The 21,313-nt window shown below is 38.6% G+C and overlaps 1 protein-coding gene across 1 annotated transcript in view; it reads left to right on the top strand.

The window, feature by feature from the left end:
• Window positions 1-21,313, top strand: part of psme4b (proteasome activator subunit 4b) — a 114,918-nt gene that overhangs the window by 68,582 nt on the left and 25,023 nt on the right. Inside the window, exons 34-41 of the mRNA XM_033984261.2 lie at window positions 65-218; window positions 1,673-1,739; window positions 6,928-7,053; window positions 8,134-8,286; window positions 9,107-9,211; window positions 13,672-13,763; window positions 16,533-16,664; window positions 19,130-19,335. Coding sequence (XP_033840152.1) covers window positions 65-218; window positions 1,673-1,739; window positions 6,928-7,053; window positions 8,134-8,286; window positions 9,107-9,211; window positions 13,672-13,763; window positions 16,533-16,664; window positions 19,130-19,335 — 1,035 coding nt within the window. The remainder of the gene's footprint in view (window positions 1-64; window positions 219-1,672; window positions 1,740-6,927; window positions 7,054-8,133; window positions 8,287-9,106; window positions 9,212-13,671; window positions 13,764-16,532; window positions 16,665-19,129; window positions 19,336-21,313) is intronic.

The following is a 21,313-nucleotide window of genomic DNA, read 5'->3' as shown; positions in this document are numbered from 1 at the left end:
AAAGTTACATAGTGCTAACTTTGGTGTTTTAGTTTCTAATTAGTATTTTGTGTTCTGTGCACAGGTGGTATAGAGGACCCAGAGGGAGTGTGTGCGGGGGACAGGGAGTCAAACCGCTGGCTGCAGTACAACAGCTCCCAAGTCCCTCTAACAGAGCAGCAATGGGACACTCAGCCCTATGTGGAGAAAACCCATCTGGGATATTACTCCTGGCCCAGGTAACTCTACAACACTGTATGTGAGTGACGCTATGTTTATACTTAATGCGGAGTGGGGTTCAGCCAGGCCTGTCACAATAATACATTTTGAAGTACGATATGTCGATACAGAAAAATATCAAGACAAGACAATCCCAGTAAACCGTATCATTACAAGGCCTGAGCTGCAACCTTCGACTGTATATATAAATGGACGTAGCTAACCTGCTAGCCACCGCATTTCATATAGGAAGTGATCATGGGCACGCTTCCGGCTCCAATTCACTTTACATTAGAAAACTGTGGCCCCTCTCTCTGTAACTGCTGCTGTCAGACTCGTCATTTTGGTCTTAAAATGTTCGTATTAACCCGCACTAAGAGAAGGGGCATTACTTTCAACAGCCTTGCTCCGAATTGGCTCTTTGGTTGCTATGATACTCGCAGTCGGAATTCCAAATATGAAACTCTGCTCCAAATTCTCCCCTATAACTGCTAACGTCGATAAGCTTCATTTGACTGGAGCCAAACTCTGTGGGTGACGTCACAATCACTTAGTCTACTTCTTCATATAGTCTATGGCACATGTGTCAAACTCAAGGCCCGTGGGCTAAATATGGCCCTCCACATAATTTTATGTGGCTCTCGACAGGGTAAATTAAAAGGTATGATGGTCTTAAAATGTCATCTTACCAGAAGATACAGTTACACAGCCATATTTTTACATCCAGGCAAATTCATATGCAATATTTGTAACTTGAATAAGTAAAAAATACAGAAACAGTTGAGTAGCAAGTTAAAAAATTAGTTTTAAGTAGATTTATTTTACATCTGGCCCTTTGAGAGCAGCCATTTTGCTAATGTGGCCGACGGTGAAAATGTGTTTGACACGCCTGGTCTATGGTAAGAATTGACATTTTGACAAGCAGGTGGCGGACTCCTCACCCAAACTGACTCTTGTAAATAATGTTCTATTCTTAGTGATTTTGTTATAGTGAATCCTAATAGTCGCATAAAACATTTTCCAAACTATCCTATTAACATTTGTACTATACCTCATACTTTAATTTTATAGCATGTCCTAACGGTCCCCTAAAAATATATTCCAAATTATTCTATTAACATTTGTCCTATAACAACACATTTTATATCTCATCTGGGCCACATCTCCTTTGTGCTGTTTTGACTGATCCCGTTGGCTATATAAATGGCACGATGTTGCTTTGCTCTTACAGTGGGCCTGGCCTAGATAAGGTTGACTGAACGACTTCCTGTCTGCCCTAAATAAAAGAATTGATGTATGGGCGTGCAGCTGCTTGAATCTTGGCACAGTCTTGACGGGGACCTGCTGACTAACTGACTTTTTAATCACGCATTCATCCTTGCTACTTATTTGAAGGCGGCGTTTGTGTGTGTGTGCGTGTTCTGTTATCTATAAATCACACGACTTTCTCCTCTTTGTCTCCCGCTCCATACAGAGAAATGATGATCTATGCAGGTTGTGAAAAGGCAAAAGAAGACCTGTCCTATGACGATATGAGTGAGGTATGGGCCCGCAACTGCAGAGGTGTAAAAAGTACATCAGTTACTCTGTAAAGGTCGCAGATTTAAATAAAATTGATATTAAAGGTCCTATATTGAGCAAAATTAATCTTGTGAGCTTTAGGCAATGTTTTACTGTTGTTACCTTGTCAAAAACAGACCTGGTGTTGTGTTTTGTTTCATTCACACATGTTTGAGTAACACTTTATTATCAGTCTGTCTACATCTCCAAAGCTGAAAAAGCTGTTCCACCTTGTGATGGCATCAAGTTGTAGTTTTCAACATATGAAATATTCCACATATGAAAATCCCTGGATCAAAACTACACCAGATATTTCTCATTTCAAACAAATTAAAGATTGGAAGAATCCGAACAGCACAATTTTTAGATAAGTAACTTGATTATGTGTGTAAAACATCAATCTATTGCCATTACCTACTAAATTACTAAGACATTTCTTCAGCTAGATTTAGTTGACCTAAAATGGAAAATTTGGAAATGGAATTTGAAAACACTTACAATTTATGCAACAAATCTTGTAATACTTGAGCAAATCTTGTAAACTCTTCATGACAGCTTTGGACCTCATCACAAAGGTAAACACCATGTTGAGGTAAGAAATTTTTAAGATCAAGCTCCAAGGTACTTGTGAGAAAGACAAATTTCTAGCCCTTAAATCAACTATTCAAGCTGCGATGCTTGAAAATAAAGAACTACAAGATGAACTCCTGCAGACACGAGACATGAGGAAAATACAATACAGCCAATCAAAACATAAATAACCACAACAAAATTAACATTGAAAGAGAAGAGTGCGGTATAAAACCCTTTCAGTCATATGCACAGCTAAATAGAACGGTTTGGAGCCTGGATTTAAACATTGTCAAAGTAGAGGCCTGTCTCATATCTCCAGAAAGATTGTTCCAGGTTTTAGCTGCACAAAACTCAAACACTGATTCCCCATGTTTAGTCTTGGTTTGGTCCTGATTTAGTTCTGATTTAGTTCTGATTTAGTCCTGATTTAGTCCTGATTTAGTCTGGGTTTAATCCTGGTTTAGTCCCGATTTTAGTCTTGATTTAGTCCTGGTTTAGTCCTGACTGTGGGCACCAGCAGGCGGCCGGTCCCTAGTAACTAGTATAGAGACAGTTTAGGAAGAAATAATAAAACTGGTGGGTGAATTGAAATCATTGAAAGAAGAGAATAGCATTTTGAAATCAGTTTGTCCAGTCGGCTTTTGGGCTTTTGGTTTTCCCATAGGCTTTCACCCAACCATGATTTAGCTACTTGTAACGAGTAGCATAAATCTTGGCTTCCTAAGGCTGTGTTAGCTTGGCAGCGTGACAATAGGTCAAGTTAGATATTAGCTACCTGCAGCTACTAGCATTAACGATGGTCCGTAGTGGATATTTTGTTTAACAGATACGAAAATAATTACAGAGCTCAGCTGGTAGAGACTTTGTCCACTATCCGAAGGTTGACAGTTCGACTCCCTCTCTCGACATAAAATATCATTGGTTGAGCATCAGATCCACTGACCACATGTTGGCGATGCGTTTCCAGCTCCCACAGATAAATACTGTCATTGTGTCCTTGGGCAAGACACTTAACTCACCTTTCCCCTAGTGTCCGCTATATAAAAATATGACCATTGACCAAAATGTTTTAATCTGGGCTGTAATATATATTTTGTTGTTATTTTTAAGACCGTGTGACCTCTTCAAGCTTGTGTAATCCCTCATTCGGCTTCGGGGGAGAGATGGTGCAATCCTGGCCATATTACTGTTCACCTCACATTGAACTTTTGGCTGTGGGGATGTGCCCATATTATTATTATTACAGTTTACCTCTGTCCTCCCCCCACCTCTGCTGTTTGGACACCTCCCAGATGGCCATTTATAAGCTCTCCACCCCTCCTTTCCTTTTTTAATTAAAACAAACGGCCCTGACATAGGATGGATTGACAAACTAATCCGAAAAAGACACTCCAAAATCCAGGTTTGACTGTCCACAGGAGCAGTTTCGAGCCGTTGCTATAAGCCCGAGAAAGTTTTGACCTGTCCTCTTAATTTGATGTTGGTGTCACTGTTTTCTTGTCAGGCAAAGTAAGTTTATTTGTATAGTGCAATTAATACACAAAGTAATTCAAAGTGCTTTACAGAATAAGAAAGACGTTAAAATCACAATACAACAAATCAGAACATCAATAATCATCATAAAATTAACATTGAGAGGGTTTTACTCTGCACTCTGCTCTTTTAGTCATGTGAATCTCACATCTTCAGGAAGACTGTTTCAGGGCTGCCTACAACTGAAACGCTGATTCCCCATGATTAGTCCTGGTTTATTTCTGGTTTAGTCCAGGCTCTCGGCACCAGCAGAAGGCCGGTCCCTGAAGTCCTCAGGTTCAAAACACAAATTGAAGTAATAAAACTGCTGCCATCCACCACTGCTTTCTTTCGAAGTGTATTTACTGTAATAAAATTTAGAGTTTTGATTATCCAGAATTAGTTCAAGAAAATAAGTCATCAATTGTTTCAATATAAGGAGGTTAGACTACTTATTTCACAAAAACATTACTAGAAAAAATACATCTTATAACTGGACAAAGGTTTTAGAGTGAAGACGTTTGGCTGCTCATCCAAGTCGCTTCTTCAGTTCTGGTCAGATTTCTGCTGGACACTGCCTTTATATCTATTTGAAGGAAGGAGCTAACTACACTGAAACTAACACACCTGTTTGTTTGCAGTTTCTGTTTGTTGGCTCGGTCTCTTGAACTACACTAAGTGTGTAATGTGCCTGAGTCATATTTAGCATAATCATTCAGGCCCCTAATGGATGCTGTCACACCGAGCATACTGGCTATTAGCATACTGGCTAGCACTATTGTTTTCCTTGTTTAAATGTAGGTGTGCGGATGGACTTATAAATAGGAGATAGATGATGTCTAATGTGTCTATTCATGTTCAAACATGGATTGTCTAACTCCCCTCTCAGTCCATTTATTTTCTTTGGCTAAGATCTGTACCTCACCATCTTCAAAGGAGTGGTTAGGGGCTTTGAGATGGAGATCAACAGCAGATTGTGGTCCCGAGCTGCTCTCTTGATGGTGTTGGTACATTCTCTTATGGAGTGGTTGTTTAGTTTCACCAGTGTGACGCTCACTGCACTCTTGACTACACTCAATGGAGTCAACCACATTGCTTTGTTTGTGGCTCAGAGTTTTGTCCTTTGGGTGAACCAGTTTCTGTCTTAAAGTGTTTGTAGGTTTGAAATAGACTGGAGGTTAAAAATTCTCTAAAGCTTTTCAGACACACCAACTGTCTAAGGAATGGTTACACCTTTTGTTCTAGGTTCTGGTTCTCTATTTTCGTTTGTTGTTTGTTTTTTTTAGCTCTCTTAGATCTATTAAAGGCCCATTTTTGGATATCCACAAGCAGAGAGGAATTTCTGCTTGTGGTGTTCTTTCACTTTTCCCCTCTGTGTTTGTAGGTATCACTTGAGCTCTGTGTTGTAAAGTTTGAATAACTCCAAGTTTGTGCTGCAGTGGATGGTGTGAATCTGCCGTACATCTCCATGTCAAAGCCCCTAACCACTCCTTTGAAGATAGTGAGGTACAGATCTTAGCCAAGGAAAAGACATGGTTTGAGAGGGGAGTTAAAGAGGTGATTTTTTTTTTTTTTTTTTTTTTGGAAAGACAATCCATCTTTGAAGAGGAATGGAGCCTTAGACATCATTTATCTCCCATATATAACTCCTTCCTCAGACCTAAATCTTAAAAAAGAAAACAATGGAGCTAGCCAGTATGCTAATGGATGTGAAAGCGCCCATTTGGGACCTGAACGATTATGCAAAACATGACACAGACACAGTTCACACTTAGACCTAGCCAACAAACAGAAGCTGCAAACAAACAGGTGTGTTAGTTTCAGTGTAGTTAGCTCCTCCCTTCAGACAGATATCAGGCAGTGTCCAGCAGTAATCTGACCAGAACTGAAGAAGCAGCTTAGATGAGCAGTCCAACGTCTTCTCTCAGTCGTCCAGGAATGATCCGTAGTGAAAGAAAAATTCAGTTCTGTCACTTGGACAAAAGTTTTAGAGTGATTACACAGATTAGTAACTAGAACCAATATGAAAGCAAGTGCCAAAAAAACCTATAATTATATAAGATATGAGAACCTGATAAGATTTTGTCTCAAATTGGGGAAATTGCAGTGTTGCAGCAGCAAAGGACAAAAACAGTATCAGTTGGACAGCCATGCCAAAAGGAGCCAAGACATCCAAGATAATTAAAGGTTTAAAAATGGGTTTGATTTTATGTTTTATATGTAAAGTTAACTATTTGAAGCCTGCACATAACATCAATATTCAGACACATTAGTAATGTACCAAATAACATAAAATAATATACAGTCTGGTAGTATGTACTGTTATAACTACTATAATCAGATTTATAAATGAATACTTCAATAATGACTGACCAAGAAAAATTTTAAAAATATATTTGTATAAGTTGTACATTTTTGGACACATGCAGCAGATCTGACTTAAATACAGGTAATGCCATAACAGTTACCTTGCAACCATAATGTAAAAAAGTATCAAAACTTGTATAAATTGAACAGTAGATGTGATTACACTAATAAAATAAATTATCAATGCCTCTGTTTTGTTAAATTAGTGTTTGATTTGTCAGAAAAATGCTGTCCTTGCAAATTATCCAACCTTTTTTCCACAAATGTCTACGTAACTCTAATATTTCCAACATGAACAATATAACGGAATGTACAGAAGTGCATTTGACAAACAGAAAATTATAAAGTAATGGGGAAACAGTGGCTCAGTTGGTAGAGCATTTGTCCAATGATTTGAAGGTTGGTGGTTTGAATCCTGCTCTCGACATAAAATATCATTGGTAGAACAGTCAAATCCACTGACCCACAGGTTGCCGGTGCGATTCCAGCTCACGAAAATGAATGTTGTTGTTGTGTCCTTGGGCAAAACACTTAACCCACCTCGCCCCCCCCAGTGCCTGTGAAAAAAGTGCTATATAAAAACATGACCATTTACTGCAAAAAAAAAAAAAGATCTTAAATACTTTCTACACCTCCAAATTTAAATTAAAAAAAAAACAAACCTTTGACGTCTAATTGTTTCTGTATTTCATTTGTTTTCTGCTTTTGTCCTCTCAGGGTGAAAAGATCATTTACGAGTACTTCACAGACTCTGAGTTCATTGACCAACTGATTGAGTTTCTTTCACTGGAGGAACGCAAAGGCAAAGACAGCTTCAACCCCCGACGCTTCTGTCTCTTCAAGGTTTTCAAAATCTCATTCATTTTACAGAATCACAGTATTTCTTTGGGATCAATTGTTCGGTTTTTTTTTGCTCACACCACACAGGGCAGTCAGATGACGCATAGATACCAAGGCATTTAGCGCTATACTGGGTCTATCATCAGTTTTTCTTTGGATTTTCATAAACTTTAATGAGAAGAGACGTCATGAATCGAGGAACAGAACAGCTCAGAATTACATATGATCTAAGGATGGCTGATATATCGGTTCCAGTATCGGTATTTTACAAAAGTGAGATGTTCATTTGAGATCTTTACTACAATTTAACATAAACTTATGGGACTTGGTATGGATTTTAAAAGCTAAATATCACTTATCGGCTACAGCAGCGGACCAAATATCAGATCTCTGTATTGTTTAAATAAATCTATATCAGCCCATCCCTAATATAATCTCGTTTAATAGTGATATTTGGGAAGTTAATGCACGTTTCCTGTGGAGTTTACATTTGTTTACATTAACAGCTAGAACCAATATGGCGCCAAGCTAAAAAAAAAAAGGTAAACGCATTTTTGCAGCAACAAAGTACAACAACAGTAGCAATTTCCAAAAGAAGGCAAAATATTAGATAAAAAAAAGTTTCAAAATTGGTCTTGGATTTTTATGTTTTATATGTAAAGTGAGATATACAGTCGTGTAGAAAATACGAGAGATTTTTGTAATTAGGCCTGACGATCGACTCAATTTTATTTTCCCTTAAAAAACAAAGGAGTTTAAGATTCATTAATAAGATGCGTCTTAATAATTTCCATTTACCAACATAAAAAGCCTAATTTCTTCTGCTCTGCTCTCTGCTCTAAACCACATGCTTTGTACTGACCTCGATTAAAAAGACCCCGGCTGATTATTCACAATTAGAAATAACTGAATCTTGATTAAAACTCCAGTAATTTGGAATATTTGGTCTTGTTTTTTTTCTTCTTTTAAAATTGCCGTTTATCAGGGTAATCATTTAAACAGCCTCATCACTGCAATAGTAGTTCCAATAATAGACGTACCTCTCCTGTACAACCACCATGTTTTTATTTCTCTGACGGACAGGGCCTCTTCCGTAACTATGGCGACGCCTTCCTCCCGTTGCTATGGCCACACCTGGAGAGTCTTTCGGCCGACCCCCACGAGAGCTCGCAACGCTGTGTGTGTGAGATCACTGCTGGGCTGATCCGAGGAAGCAAACTCTGGAGCTTTGGCAAGGTACCTCCGCTCACCACTAGGGCGGGGCAATGTCAAAACATTTCTCTGGTATAGGAGCAAATAAATTATAAAGAAATACTGGTTTTATCTTATTGAAGTTATGTTTTTTTTCTCTGTCTGCAAGTTGACAATGACAGCCCATGTTCAACTGTGATTGTAGTACATGTTTTAAACCAGTGAGGGCGCTGGCTACATGCTCTACCTTTAACAAGACAATATATGTAAAACACATGATAATAACACAACCTGCGATGACATGCAGTTACACATTTGTATCTTGTTTTGTTTAACCAAAGCCTTTCAAGTAAAAATCAGCCTTATTCCACTGGCAAATGTAGAACAGTCTTTTTCAATCTTTTTTGAGTCACGACACACACTAAAATACTACCAAAATACATCATTTAGAAATGTGCAGATATTTTTATTACCTGAAACTAAAAAGTTGAAAGTTAGTGGTGTAGAAATGACCCTTTTTAGTGTGTAACTTTAATGTTTTTTTATTAATATTATTACTGTTTACAAGTCCTAGACAAAGCGCACTGACTTTTCACATCTTGAAACTCACCATTCTCAATTGCAATATCTTTTAAAGTCTAAAAAACTACAGTTTACTTTACACAAAAGATGCCAAACTCCCAGTAGGCCACAAAATAATGCACAGTTCTCCATATCGCACCTTTAATTCCAAACCTAAGAATCATTTTGCAGTTACTTACTTTTGCCCTGATCTGTACAAACCAATTCACAGAGGTTGGATCTTTTTGATAAGAAAAGTCAATATTAATAAAAAGTTTCATTATTTCTGTGGGTCTTTGTGCAGGTGGAGAGGCTGTGGCAGCTCCTGTGTCCTATGATCAGGACGGCTCTGGCGAACATCACTGTGGAAACGTACACGGACTGGGGAACAGCAATCGCTACTGCATGTGTAAGTCAAAACAACACAGTAGTAGTAGTAGCAGTAACAGTAGTAGTAATGGCAATAGTTAACGGGTTATTTGCTGTAACTGGTCTTGACAGGCTGACCAAATGTACTTATTGGGACAATAAAGTCCCATAATAATAAAGCAGCAGTTGCAGCAGTAATGGTAGTAGCAGGTTAGCTCTGTATAGCTCTTTTTGACAGGCTGTAACTGTAGGAGTAGGAGTAATGGCAGTAGAACTGTTCTGTACAGGTTGCCCACATTTACGTATAGGAATGATGAAATCTACCTAATCCCACCTACAAGTATATTTGAGAAGTATTAGTATTGAAACCTTTTAATTGTGCTAGTGCTATAGTTAAAAGGTTTCAACTACTACTACTGTAGTACTAGTACTACAGTTAAACCATAGGTAAATCCTCCAGTTAGGGTCCTCCTGACTCTTGACCAAGACCAGCTCCAGATCTGGTGTCAAACATCCTATGCCAATGGAATGGTGAATTTATAATATTTAAGACTTTTAAAAATGTATTTTAATGCATAATGTGTATTTTAAAATGTAGTTTTTCTAGAGAATACCATGATCTTGGTTTTAAAACAAGTCTAAAATATTTTTACTCAGCTAAAAATAATGGGAGTCCTAATAAATAAGCAAATAAATGAGCTGTTGTTATGTTATGGGTGTAAGAAAACTTAATCTACATGACCAAAAGTTTGGACACGCCCTCTCATTCAATGTTTTTTTTTTAAATTATTTTTACTACTTCCTACGTTTTATATGCACACAGAAGACATGAAATATATGAAACAAGATATGAAAAAAAACTCTACATTTAACGACATTTTTTTATGTTCACATTCACCTTTTGCTTTGAAAAATATATTTAGTAGAGTTATTTTACTTTTTTTCTTTACTACATAATTCCATATATCTAGAAAGTAATAAACACAAAAAAAAAAACATTGAACGAGAGGGCATGTCCAAATTTTTTGACTGATTGTGTACATTAGATTACATTCCTATATTTCACATCCCAAAAATGGCAGCACTAACAATGTTTGGCTTAAAAAAATGGGCAAGTTTATTTGTATAGCACAATTCATACACAAAGTAATTCAAAGTGCTTTACAGAACAAGAAATGCATTAAAATCACAATACAACAAAACATAAATAATCATCACAAAATTAACATTAAAAGAGTAGAGTACAGAATAAAACCCTTTCAGTCACATGCACAGATAAACAGAACAGTTTAGAGCCTGGATTTAAACATTGTCAAAGTAGAGGCCTGTCTCACGTCTTCAGAAAGATTGTTCCAGGTAACAGGTTCCAAACAATAATAATAATAATAATAGAAATGTATTCAGTCCTCAAAGTATAATTAGTATATGAAAGAGTCATTACCAATAGTGCTCACTGAAGAACCAATTAATTATGACTGACTGAGTGGCGGGCGTGTCTCTGATCCTCGCCTAAGTCCACATCAAAACAAAACAGACGCCACACTGTGTTTTTTCTTCTGTCTGAAAACCCAGCTGAGCTCTCTCACCATTACAGCCTCGACTATTACTCAATCAACTTAAAATGTCTGAAAAAGTCCAAGGTGACATCAAAAGAATCACAAATGTTCCCACAATCCCCCCCAAAGGAGCGCTGCTGTGCCGGGCCAAACACATTAGAGTGTGTGTGATGAATCGCTTCAAAACCAGTTCACTTTTGTAGAGGAAAGGTGGATTGATTTGTCGTGCATTGTTTAATTAGACTTTTCAGAACATTTCAGATGTGATTTACTTAAAAAAGGAACATATTTTTGTTCAGGATATAACAATTTCTACAGTAATCACGTGTTATCATTGAATTAGTTACATAGTGCAAAGTGTTTGTAAAAGCGATATACGACATTAGTGATATATGACTACTACTGCTACTACTGCTAATGCTACTACTACTAATGCTACTGCTACTACCACTGCTACTACCACTTTTACTAGTACTACTGCCACTGCTACTACTACTACTAGTACTACTACTGTTACTACCACTACTACTGCTACCACTACTACCACTGCTACGACAACTACTGCCACTGCCACTACTACTGCTACTATTGCTGCTACTGCTATTGCTACTACTACTATGCTGCTGCTATTACTAGCAGTATTGCTTTGCCTGGAATGTTTCACAGTATGGTATTAAATTTGGAGACGAGCAGTTGGCTCTACCCAGCCAAGTTACAGGCCATATTTTCACACCTCAAATGTTTTTCAAGGTATTTCAGAGCAAGAAGAACTTTTAATGGAAAAAAAGATAGTTTAATGCCATACTGTGGAACATTCTAAGCAAAACAATATCATCTCCACTATAGGAGTTACACAGTGCACAGTTAAGATGCATAAGCCAGTGTTAAAACATACGGTGAGCTGTATTTTGCTTAGCCCATTTTTGCAAACACATTTGTCATATTGTCTTTTGGTGTATACAGTGAGTTATTCTAGTTCAGGCTCAGAGACAGAAAAACACGAGGCTGCAGTCTCCTGACATTTCCCTTATAGTTCAACAGTAATGTGTTTTTTAAGAGTCGCACCTGAAACTCTTATACTATAACTCTAAAGTATAAAGGAATGCGGAGTACAAATACCACTACAGTCTACATGCACTTGTACACAGGCTGTCAGTGGAGTTTGCATATTCTCCCAGTGTACCTCACATTTCCTCCATCAACCTAAAATATAAATTATATCTTCCAGCTATAGGCCCTGACCATAGACTATTTATAAATGGACATAGCTAACCTGCTAGCTGCCATGTTCCAACTAGGAAGTGATCATCCACGTGCTTCCGGCTCCATCTACTCTGGCTCCAGTTCACTTTCTGTTGAAAAACTGTGTCCCCTCTCTCTGTTTAACTGCTGCTGCCAGACTTGTCTACATGATCCTGGTGTTTTTATTTCACTATTTTGTCTGTAAATCAACATATGAACATTAATAACAAACAAAACAGGCGCCTTCTTTCCTCAAGGTCGCTCTGTTAGCGTTAGCAACAGGTTTGATTGTCAGTGTTGCTAAGCTCCCTCTCCTTGCTAAACCAGCGGTGTGGGTGGGAAGGGGCGCGAGCTTCAACAGCCTTGCTCCGGGTTGGCTCTTTGGTTGCTATGATACTTGTGGTCGTTATGGGTGCTGTCATGCTCACAGTTAAGTCAGTTATGCAGATGACAGGGCAGCACTTTGTTTGAGATGTTTGAAGTCTTAAGTGTGAATAGTTCTAATCGCAGTATGTAGCAGTTATACTGTGCAATGACTAGTAAGTGCTCCCAATAACTACTACTTAAAGGCCTTATATTACACAAAACTGACTCTTGTAGCTTTAAGTCATGTTAAAATGCTGTTACCTCCTTAAAAACAGACCTGGAATTGTGGTTTGTTTCATTCACACATGTTTGAGTAACAATTTATTATTACTCTGTTTACATCTCCAAAGCTCAAAACGGTCTGTTCCACCTTGTGATGTCATGAAGTGGTAGTTTTCAAGTTAACAGCTCCTTTTACCATTTGTTCAGTAGAGATTCGCAAATTCAAGGGTTAAAACTATCCAAATGATTCTAGTGAAGGTGTATGAAGTTTAAAAACACAGTGGAGCACTTCCTGTATCACCACATGACATCACAAGGTGGAACAGAGTGTTTTCAGTTTGAGAGAAGAACTAAACACAACTCCAGGTATGTTTGTGATGTGGGAACATTATAACACAGATCAGACAATAGAGTAATATGGGCACGTCAAGTTCATTATTTAACTCTAGTTGTGGGTTCTGCCATTGGCTTGATGTTTTTGCTTTGCCTGGAATGTTCCACAATATGGCATTAAAGATGATATATCTATATTAGCTCCAATCCAATAGTTTTATTTGCAGAAAACATGCATTCTTACTGTGTCTATCTGTCTAACTTGGCCTGTTGGCATCGCGTGCTCATCTCCACGGGGATTGTGGAACATTAAATAGTAAAGGAATAACGTCTCCATGGAGACAAGTATGAAATAGGCTTGTAGCTTTTCACAAGACTTAGATTTTGATACACTGAGATAAGATTGCTCAAAAGTATAATAAATCTTAAACATCTATATACATGAAAGCCCATCATCCCCTTGTGTCTGTAGAGATGTTATTGTTATTCCTGAAATGTTCCACAGTATGGCATTAAACACATCTGGCATTTACCCAGTTACATGTGATTTTATTGCGTTAATTTTAGATAATGTTTAAAGCTTGATTCCTATTCCACAATACTGTATAGAATAGTATTACATTGAGTAGAATCAAAACACTTTCTTATCACATTTTGTGCGTTATAAATGGTCCCTGTGTTTGCTCTGAGCCCTTGTTTAGCAGAGGTCAAAGGTCATGTCTGTGACGTTGCTGCTGTTGTCTGAGTGTGACCCGAGTTATTTTTATTCTTGGTCCCACAGGAGGGACGCGACCCCAGGAAGCTGCACTGGCTGTTGGAGCTGCTGATGGAGAGCCCCCTGAGTGGAGAGTGCGGCTCCTTCAGGGACGCCAGGTAATTATGTCCGTCACAGGCCACCATACCTCCACCACACTGATCTTCTACTGTTTCTATTGGTCTAAAAGTTTGTTTTAATATTGTTTTGTTGTTTTTTTGTTGTTGTTTCTTTGAGAAACCGTCTTATAGTTTGGCCATGTCCATGTTCTCTGGTGTTTGGAAGTAAGATGATCACAAACTAATAGAAACTGAAATTAATTTAAAGCTACAGTATGTAACTTTTTAGCCATAAAATAAACTAAAATAAAAGCTCTTGTTTATTTCAAAAATATAAATGTATAAACATGTAAAAAACATCCGTTCTTGCTATTAGCAGGCTTGCATCTCCACAAACCTGACTCTTAATTGGCCTGGAGAAGGGCCATCACTAGCTTGTTTCCATAGAAATGCTAATCTTCCACATTAGTCTGTCATAAATCCCATCTGTCTCTAAGTAGGATGTCCCAAAATATAGTTGTACTTTTCCATTTCTGTGGAAACATACAGGGACGTGCCACCTCCAAGAAGTTACATACTACACCTTTAACATTAGACTCTTGACTCAGTGTTTCTAAACAAACGTCTGTATTCTAAAGGCTGCTACTGTTCCATTGTCTACAATGCATTTTCAATGGGAAAGTTAGCGTTAGCCACCAAGCACAGCACATTATGAAAAACCAGGGCTGTTCTGGGAGTTGACAACGATTCGACACCAGAGTCTCATTAGAAAACATTATGTTGTAGCGCTGTTGTGCAGTTTATTGATGTAGCTATTAGCACAAAAATTAGCATAGATGCTAACAACCACATAATTAAACATTTCTTAAATTCAGTTGTGGAAGAAGTACTGAATTTTGTTACTTACTCTAGTAAAAGAATCACTTGAAAAAAATCTACTTAAGTAAAAGTATTAAAGTACCTGTTTAATGTGGAGTAAAAGTATTCTGTGTAGATTTTGAGATGTAATAAAGCCTCAAATGTAGTAGATGTTGGTCGTTTTTAATAATAGAAAAGTACAGATAGTTAAAACTTTAGGTATTTGTAGTTTACATAAGTACAGTACTTTACTACTTTTACTTACCTTTCACCGCAGCTTATATTTAACATCCAACAATGAAAAAATAATTGTTGTGTAGTTTATTACTAAAATATCATTATGCGTCACTTGAGGGTGATTGTTGAGAGCCGAAGCTATGAAGACATGATTGACGATATGTGATGTGCTTGTAGCAGCCATAGACTTGAAATAAGACGTGGACACTTTCTTTATCGAGACACAAACTGCTGACTCACTTACATACAAGGCCAGAGCGCTATATTTTTAATACCTTCCATTTTGTACAGTCTCGTTGTTAGAGTAGCATTACATGAATAGAATAACGTGCATGATATTGTAATTTTAACGAGTGTGGCGAGCAGCCTTTAATCTGACGCACATTTGAATGATGAGAGTGCCTTCCCTTCACAACATAATGCAATCAGTGTGTGATCTGTGTGTGTGTGAGGGTCATGTTTCTGAGGCGTCGCTGCAGTTGTAACCTGAGCTGACATGTGCTGAGCCTGCATCCTGTTCAGACACCCACAATGCACCACCCCATCGCCCCCTGCTTTCTCTCCACCTCCCTCCCTCTCTCTCTCCATCTGTACATCCATCGCTCCATCCTCACCCCATCGCCCCCTGCTTTCTCTCCACCTCCCTCCCTCTCTCTCTCTCCATCTCTCTATCCTCACCCCATCACCCCCTGCTTTCTCTCCACCTCCCTCCCTCTCTCTCTCCATCTGTACATCTATCGCTCTATCCTCACCCCATCACCCCCTGCTTTCTCTCCACCTCCCTCCCTCTCTCCATCTCTCCATCCTCACCCCCCTCCCTGCCTCCTGCTCTTGTGTGTGTCTGTGTGTCTGTAACTCTGTTTAATTAGGTGAAAACTATTATGTCATATTTTGCGATGTCATTAAGTGGTAAGCTTGGAAATGTTTCGTGTTATCCAAGTTCCTACACCTCCACCAAGCTCATTGTGATTAGTCCAACATATAGTTGAGATGCTAATTTTGAAGCTAGCAGCTATTGTTTTTAGCTTCTCTTAAACTGCTACACTTTTAATTATTAAAGATCATATGTTACGTAAAATTTACTCTTGTAGCTTTAAGTCATCTGTTCTAATGTTGTTACCTCCTCAAAAACAGACCTGGAGTTGTGTTTTGTTTCATTCACACATGTTCGAGTAACACTTTATTATTAGTCTGTCTACATCTCCAAAGCTCAAAATGCTCTGTTCCAACTTGTGATGTCATGAAGTGGTAGTTTTCAAGTTAACAGCTCATTTTACCTTTTGTTTTGTAGAAATTAGCAATTCCAAATCTGAAATTATCCAAATGATTCTAGTGAAGGTGTGTGGAGTTTAAAAACACAGTGGAGCACTTCCTGTATTACCACATGATGACATCACAAGGTGGAACAGAGTGTTTTCTGTTTGAGAGAAGAACTCAGCCTAAATATGGAGGGTTTGTGTGTTGAACATGTGTGAATGAAACAAAACACAACTCTGTTTTGTGATCAGGAAACATTAGAACGGATCAGAAAATAGAGTAATGTGTCGTTTCTACTCACAATAATGATATGACCGTTTTAACTGTTGTTACCTCAGCACTTTCCATTTTTGTTGTATGTTAGGAAGCAAATTGTGACTGTGGTCTATGAAAGATGCTGTACAGATAAACTTTACTAACTTACTTTACACCAATCGTGACTCTAAAATGATTGACACTTTGACCTCCCTGTGGCAGCCTGCTCTACGTTCTCCAGGGAGGACTGGCTCAGCAGCAGTGGAGAGTGTCCGAGTTACTGCATCGTCTCCTTGGTTACCTGGAGCCCAAACTCACCCAGGTGTATAAGGACGTGAGGGAGCGCATCGGCAGGTAATGCAGAAACTCTGACTCTGTAACTCATTCAAAATAATAAAGAGTAGTAACAGCAGTAGAGCCGATTGTATTAGAAGCGAGATTAGCATGTAGTTTTTTTGGAGTTTTTTTGGAGTTTTGGAGGGTTTTTTTTTTGTCAGAATCTACAACATCCTCTTATTTCTATTGGGTATTTTCTGAGGAAATCTAATCGATACCGGTGCAGAAAATGAAAAATTGGCTGGATCGGTTCAGTCGATATCCTGGTTGGACATTTAAATTATTGTTATGAGACTATTTACAGGTCATAGTCAGTCCAGAAAGTCATAATGTTTGAACTTTTATTTATACAAAGTTGCTCTGTCGTTGCTTGAGAGAAAAGTAGCATAACACATTTGGATCCATTTTGTCTTATTTTCTTATATTGTCTTATGTTTAAATGAAATAAATGATGTTTTAGTCTCTGCTCCAGTAGTTTTGACACCAGTCGGATTAATTTATGGCTGATAAACTCTGCCGATATTTTTTGGCTGATATGTGCGACCTATTTGAATTATTTTTTGCCAAATTCACCCACAGCCACAGCCCTGTTTTACCACAAACACATAAGAGAGCTCTAGTCATGTTTTGTGCACTTCTTTTCATGTTAAACTGTTAATATAAAGCTTTGTGCGCATTTTCTAGGCCAACCAAAATATCGGCCTGCGCTGGAGATTTAAGCCCGATATTGCATACGCTAAAAAGTCCAAATATCAGCCAAACGATTCATCTGTGTGTCTCTAGTCCAGACTCACCCAGGTGTACGGGGACACGAGGGCTCACGTTGGCAGGTATCAGACTCTCGCTGTCTCATCCACTTTGGTATAATCACGTTCAAATGGGCTAATCTCATCAGGCCAATTTCTGTGTTTATAATCTTAGAGAGACAGCTGTAATACTTCCGCTCACCTGCCTTCAAATAGGAAAGACATTACAATTTAGTTTGGGTTTATAGAACTAGCCTTTTTATGTTACTTCTGAAATATAAATACACGTTGTGGGTGATATCCAATAGGGAAGGGGGGTCCTTGTCGTAGCTTTTGTTTGCCTTTAAGTTGTCTTCGTTCCAACGCTTTCTTACAAGAAGGCCAAGTCACAATGGCTGTGTCTGAATGTCTCCCCTAACCCCTAACCCCTAACCCCTCATTCACTACAGAGCCTTGCACTCTTTAGCAGACTCTATAGAGCCTCATTTACAGAGCAGTTTGGACACTCAGGTCATGTGAAACTAGCTAAACTTTGATAAAACTTCATTTCTGTCATAACTAATGATCAGGCTGGACAGGCACAAGTATTTATGGACGAATAATAATCATTTACATTTTTGTCAAACTGAATCTCACATAAACGGACTGGATTATTAATTTTTGTATCTGATGCGGAGCTGATTGCTTTTTTAACAGCTCAAGCTAAGATAAGCGACTAATGTTAACAAATTTACACCATAACGGTTTATTTAAGAGTATTTTATTCATAATCAGCATCCACAGTGTGATGAGCCAACGCTTCTCTTTGCTTCATTCAGTCGTGTTGTGTCCAGTTAAAGACTCGTCGCCATGCTGTTTTTCCAACTCTTGCAATGCATTGTGGTCTATATTGACGAGTCTAGGGACCACAAATGCCCACTTCTTTTCAAGGTGCATTGTGGATTGTACATTTTGAGTGCACTATTTTCTCACTAACTGGACTTCCGGACACCACTAAAAATGGCATGACCCCTGTAGGAAATAATGTGGACATTCATAAACAGCCAGTGTTACTTCATATTTTCATATTGTCCACCTCTGCCAATTAGTTAACTCTCCCTCTGTTGCATCTCGAGCCCTGTCAAATGTGTTCGTCCAATCAGATTTGGTTATTTCAGTGACACATGTGAAGCGAGTTCATTGGTCACCTATGATTTACAAATAAAATCACGTCTCTCGCCTTGATTGTACAGAAATCCACCATGTTTTTCAGTTCGTGTGATTTATTTTTTTTTGTTGATACAGTTGACCATGTGTGTCCCTGATTGGCTAATCCACCTGTCAATCATGCTCATCTAAAAATGGTGTGAGTCTGACCAGACGTCTTTGTAAAATATTGAAAAAGTGTGTGTTATGGATCCCAGGAAAATACAAAGTCATGTTTATCAGTTACAAGACTGAACAAAAACAAAATGGCATCGATCAGTGAGATGTGATTAATTTTATCACCATACTGTGCATCATTACATATCGATCTCTCCAGATTTGCTGATTGTTACATGGTCCAATCACTGTTGAATTTAAGTAATTTTGCCCACCCACCCCTACCAGTCTGTGAAGTGACTTTGAGCGTCTAGAAGTACCATCTACGCCTAATGCATTTTTCAGGTCAACAAAACCCTTACTATTATTGACCCTTGCATCTCTCTCCTCCTCTTCCTCCTCTTCTCCTCCACCCCTCCTCCTCCTCCTCTCCAGTGTCCTGACCTACATCTTCATGATAGACGTCGCTCTGCCCCACACACACCCCACCTCCTCCCCCCACGTCGCCGAGTTTGTCGCCCGGGTCCTGGACAGGCTCAAGCCCCTCACGTCCGAACCCGAAATCCACAACCACGTCCACGAAGAGAACACCCAGGGGAGCAACGACGAGCGAACCCAAGCTGTCAAACTGCTGAAGACGGGTGGGTTTGCAAACGCAAGCATTTCACTGTGAGCTGTGAAGTAGTGAGACTATAAAGGGCATCTGAGGACGAAGCTTGTGCCGTATTAATTATAGACATGGGGTGTTTATATATTCAGTGTTTGTTATCGCAAAAGAAGTGGAAATCTGTAAACTGGATAAAGGTTTGGAGAGAATACATTTCGCCAAACATCCAAGTAGTGGCGTCATAATAGTAAAATTTCAAACTTGATTCTAATATTAAGGTAAAGTCCTGTTACCAATTTAAATAGACACTGACACACAAACATGTCTCTTTCTAAACACACAGGTATTCATTTTATTTGCGTAGTGTTTAACATGTTGTCAGTGACATCCTCCCGCAGCTCCCTGTCCCCCGCTTAATCTTTAAATATTTATTCATTTTACCGTGACTCTGCTAAAACCTCAGAGATACAACTGGACAGAAAGTAGTGACGCTAACAGTGAGGATGCCAGCGAGGTCAGAGAGCCTGTATCAGAATGATGATACATAAAATCTCTCTTTTTTTTAAATGATAGAGTAATTATCAACCCAAATTAATAGTACTAATAGTAGTGGTCTTACATTAGTTTTAATAAAGTTCAAGATCATTCTAAAACTCTTCAGGAAAGGTCAAATGTGTCGATACTTCAATGAGTATCTAGTTTGAATACTAGTGTTAATATCAATTACCAACTGACTTAAGATATTTTACAACCCACATCCAAGTAGCAGTTCAGATGTTCTCTAGTACCATTAAGTAGTAGAAAATTACTTGACAGTTCACACCTTAGGGTAGTTCAGTGGAGGTGAACAAACCAAACTCCTTATTGTAAACAACTAGGGTGTGTAGTTTGTGTGTAGAAAACCAGAGCAGCATTATCACTGAAGAAGATACTTGAATGACTGGCAAAATGTGTTCACTCTAAAAATGTTGTCTATAGAATCAAAATTTTGCCATGAACCCGACCAGGGCCACTCAGGGATTACACCGTAGACTGTGTATATAAATGGACATCGCTAACCTGCTAGCCGCTACGTTCCAAATGGGCGAGCATGAGCATTCCAGCTCCATCGACTCTGGTTCCAATTCACTTTACATTGAAAAACTGTGGCTCCTCTCTCTGTAAGTGCTGCTGTCAGACTCATCATTTTGGTCTTAAAATGTTCGTATTAACCCCCTGATGTTTTTATTTCACTATTGTGTCTGTTAATCAAGATATGAACATTAATAACAGACAAATCAGCTGCCTTCTTTCCCCGAGGTCACTCCCACTAACGTTCCCTGCCCGCCCGCTCTCGGCTAAACCAGTGGTCGGGGAGGAGGGAGTGTTACTTTCATCAGCCTCACTCCGGATTGGCTCTTTGTCGTGGTCAGAATTCCAAATATGGAACTCGGCTCCAAATTGGCCCCTATAACTGCTTCAGCCTTGACCAGCTTCATTTGACTGGAGCTGAACGCTGTGTTTGACGTTACACTCACTCAATCCACTTCTTTATACAGGCTATGGATTACACAGATTTATAAAACTTCCTAACTATTTTCTTAAGACAATAGAGATAAAAATAATTTGAAGTAAAGTATGAAGTTAAGTTTGTACTCACACAAGAGTAATTTGAACTAAACTGGAGCTAAACTAGGACTAGAACAAGACTAAACCAAGTCTACATCAGGACTAAACCGGGATCAAACCAAAACTAGGACACATCTACAATAGTTCAAATCAAAAAAATAAGAACAGAACAGATTAAATACATTAGTTGAGCCCATTTTAATCCAATACAATTCAAGGTTGAATTTCCACCGGCCTAAAAATACCCACCTCTGAATCACTGTTTGAAGAGCGCCTCAAATATTGACATTTTCATGGGTCACAAATTACCCATTAAATTAGTCCGAGGAGCAGCGAGGTGCATCCACAAAATGTCTGCTGCTGTTTTTAAGGCGGACTTAATGGTTAATGCCCCAATCTCTTAT

The sequence above is a fragment of the Periophthalmus magnuspinnatus genome, chromosome 19, assembly GCF_009829125.3.
Source record: "Periophthalmus magnuspinnatus isolate fPerMag1 chromosome 19, fPerMag1.2.pri, whole genome shotgun sequence".
NCBI lineage: Eukaryota > Metazoa > Chordata > Actinopteri > Gobiiformes > Gobiidae > Periophthalmus > Periophthalmus magnuspinnatus.
The sequence above is the reverse complement of the archived record's forward strand: the minus strand, read 5'-3'. Positions and strand labels throughout refer to the sequence as shown.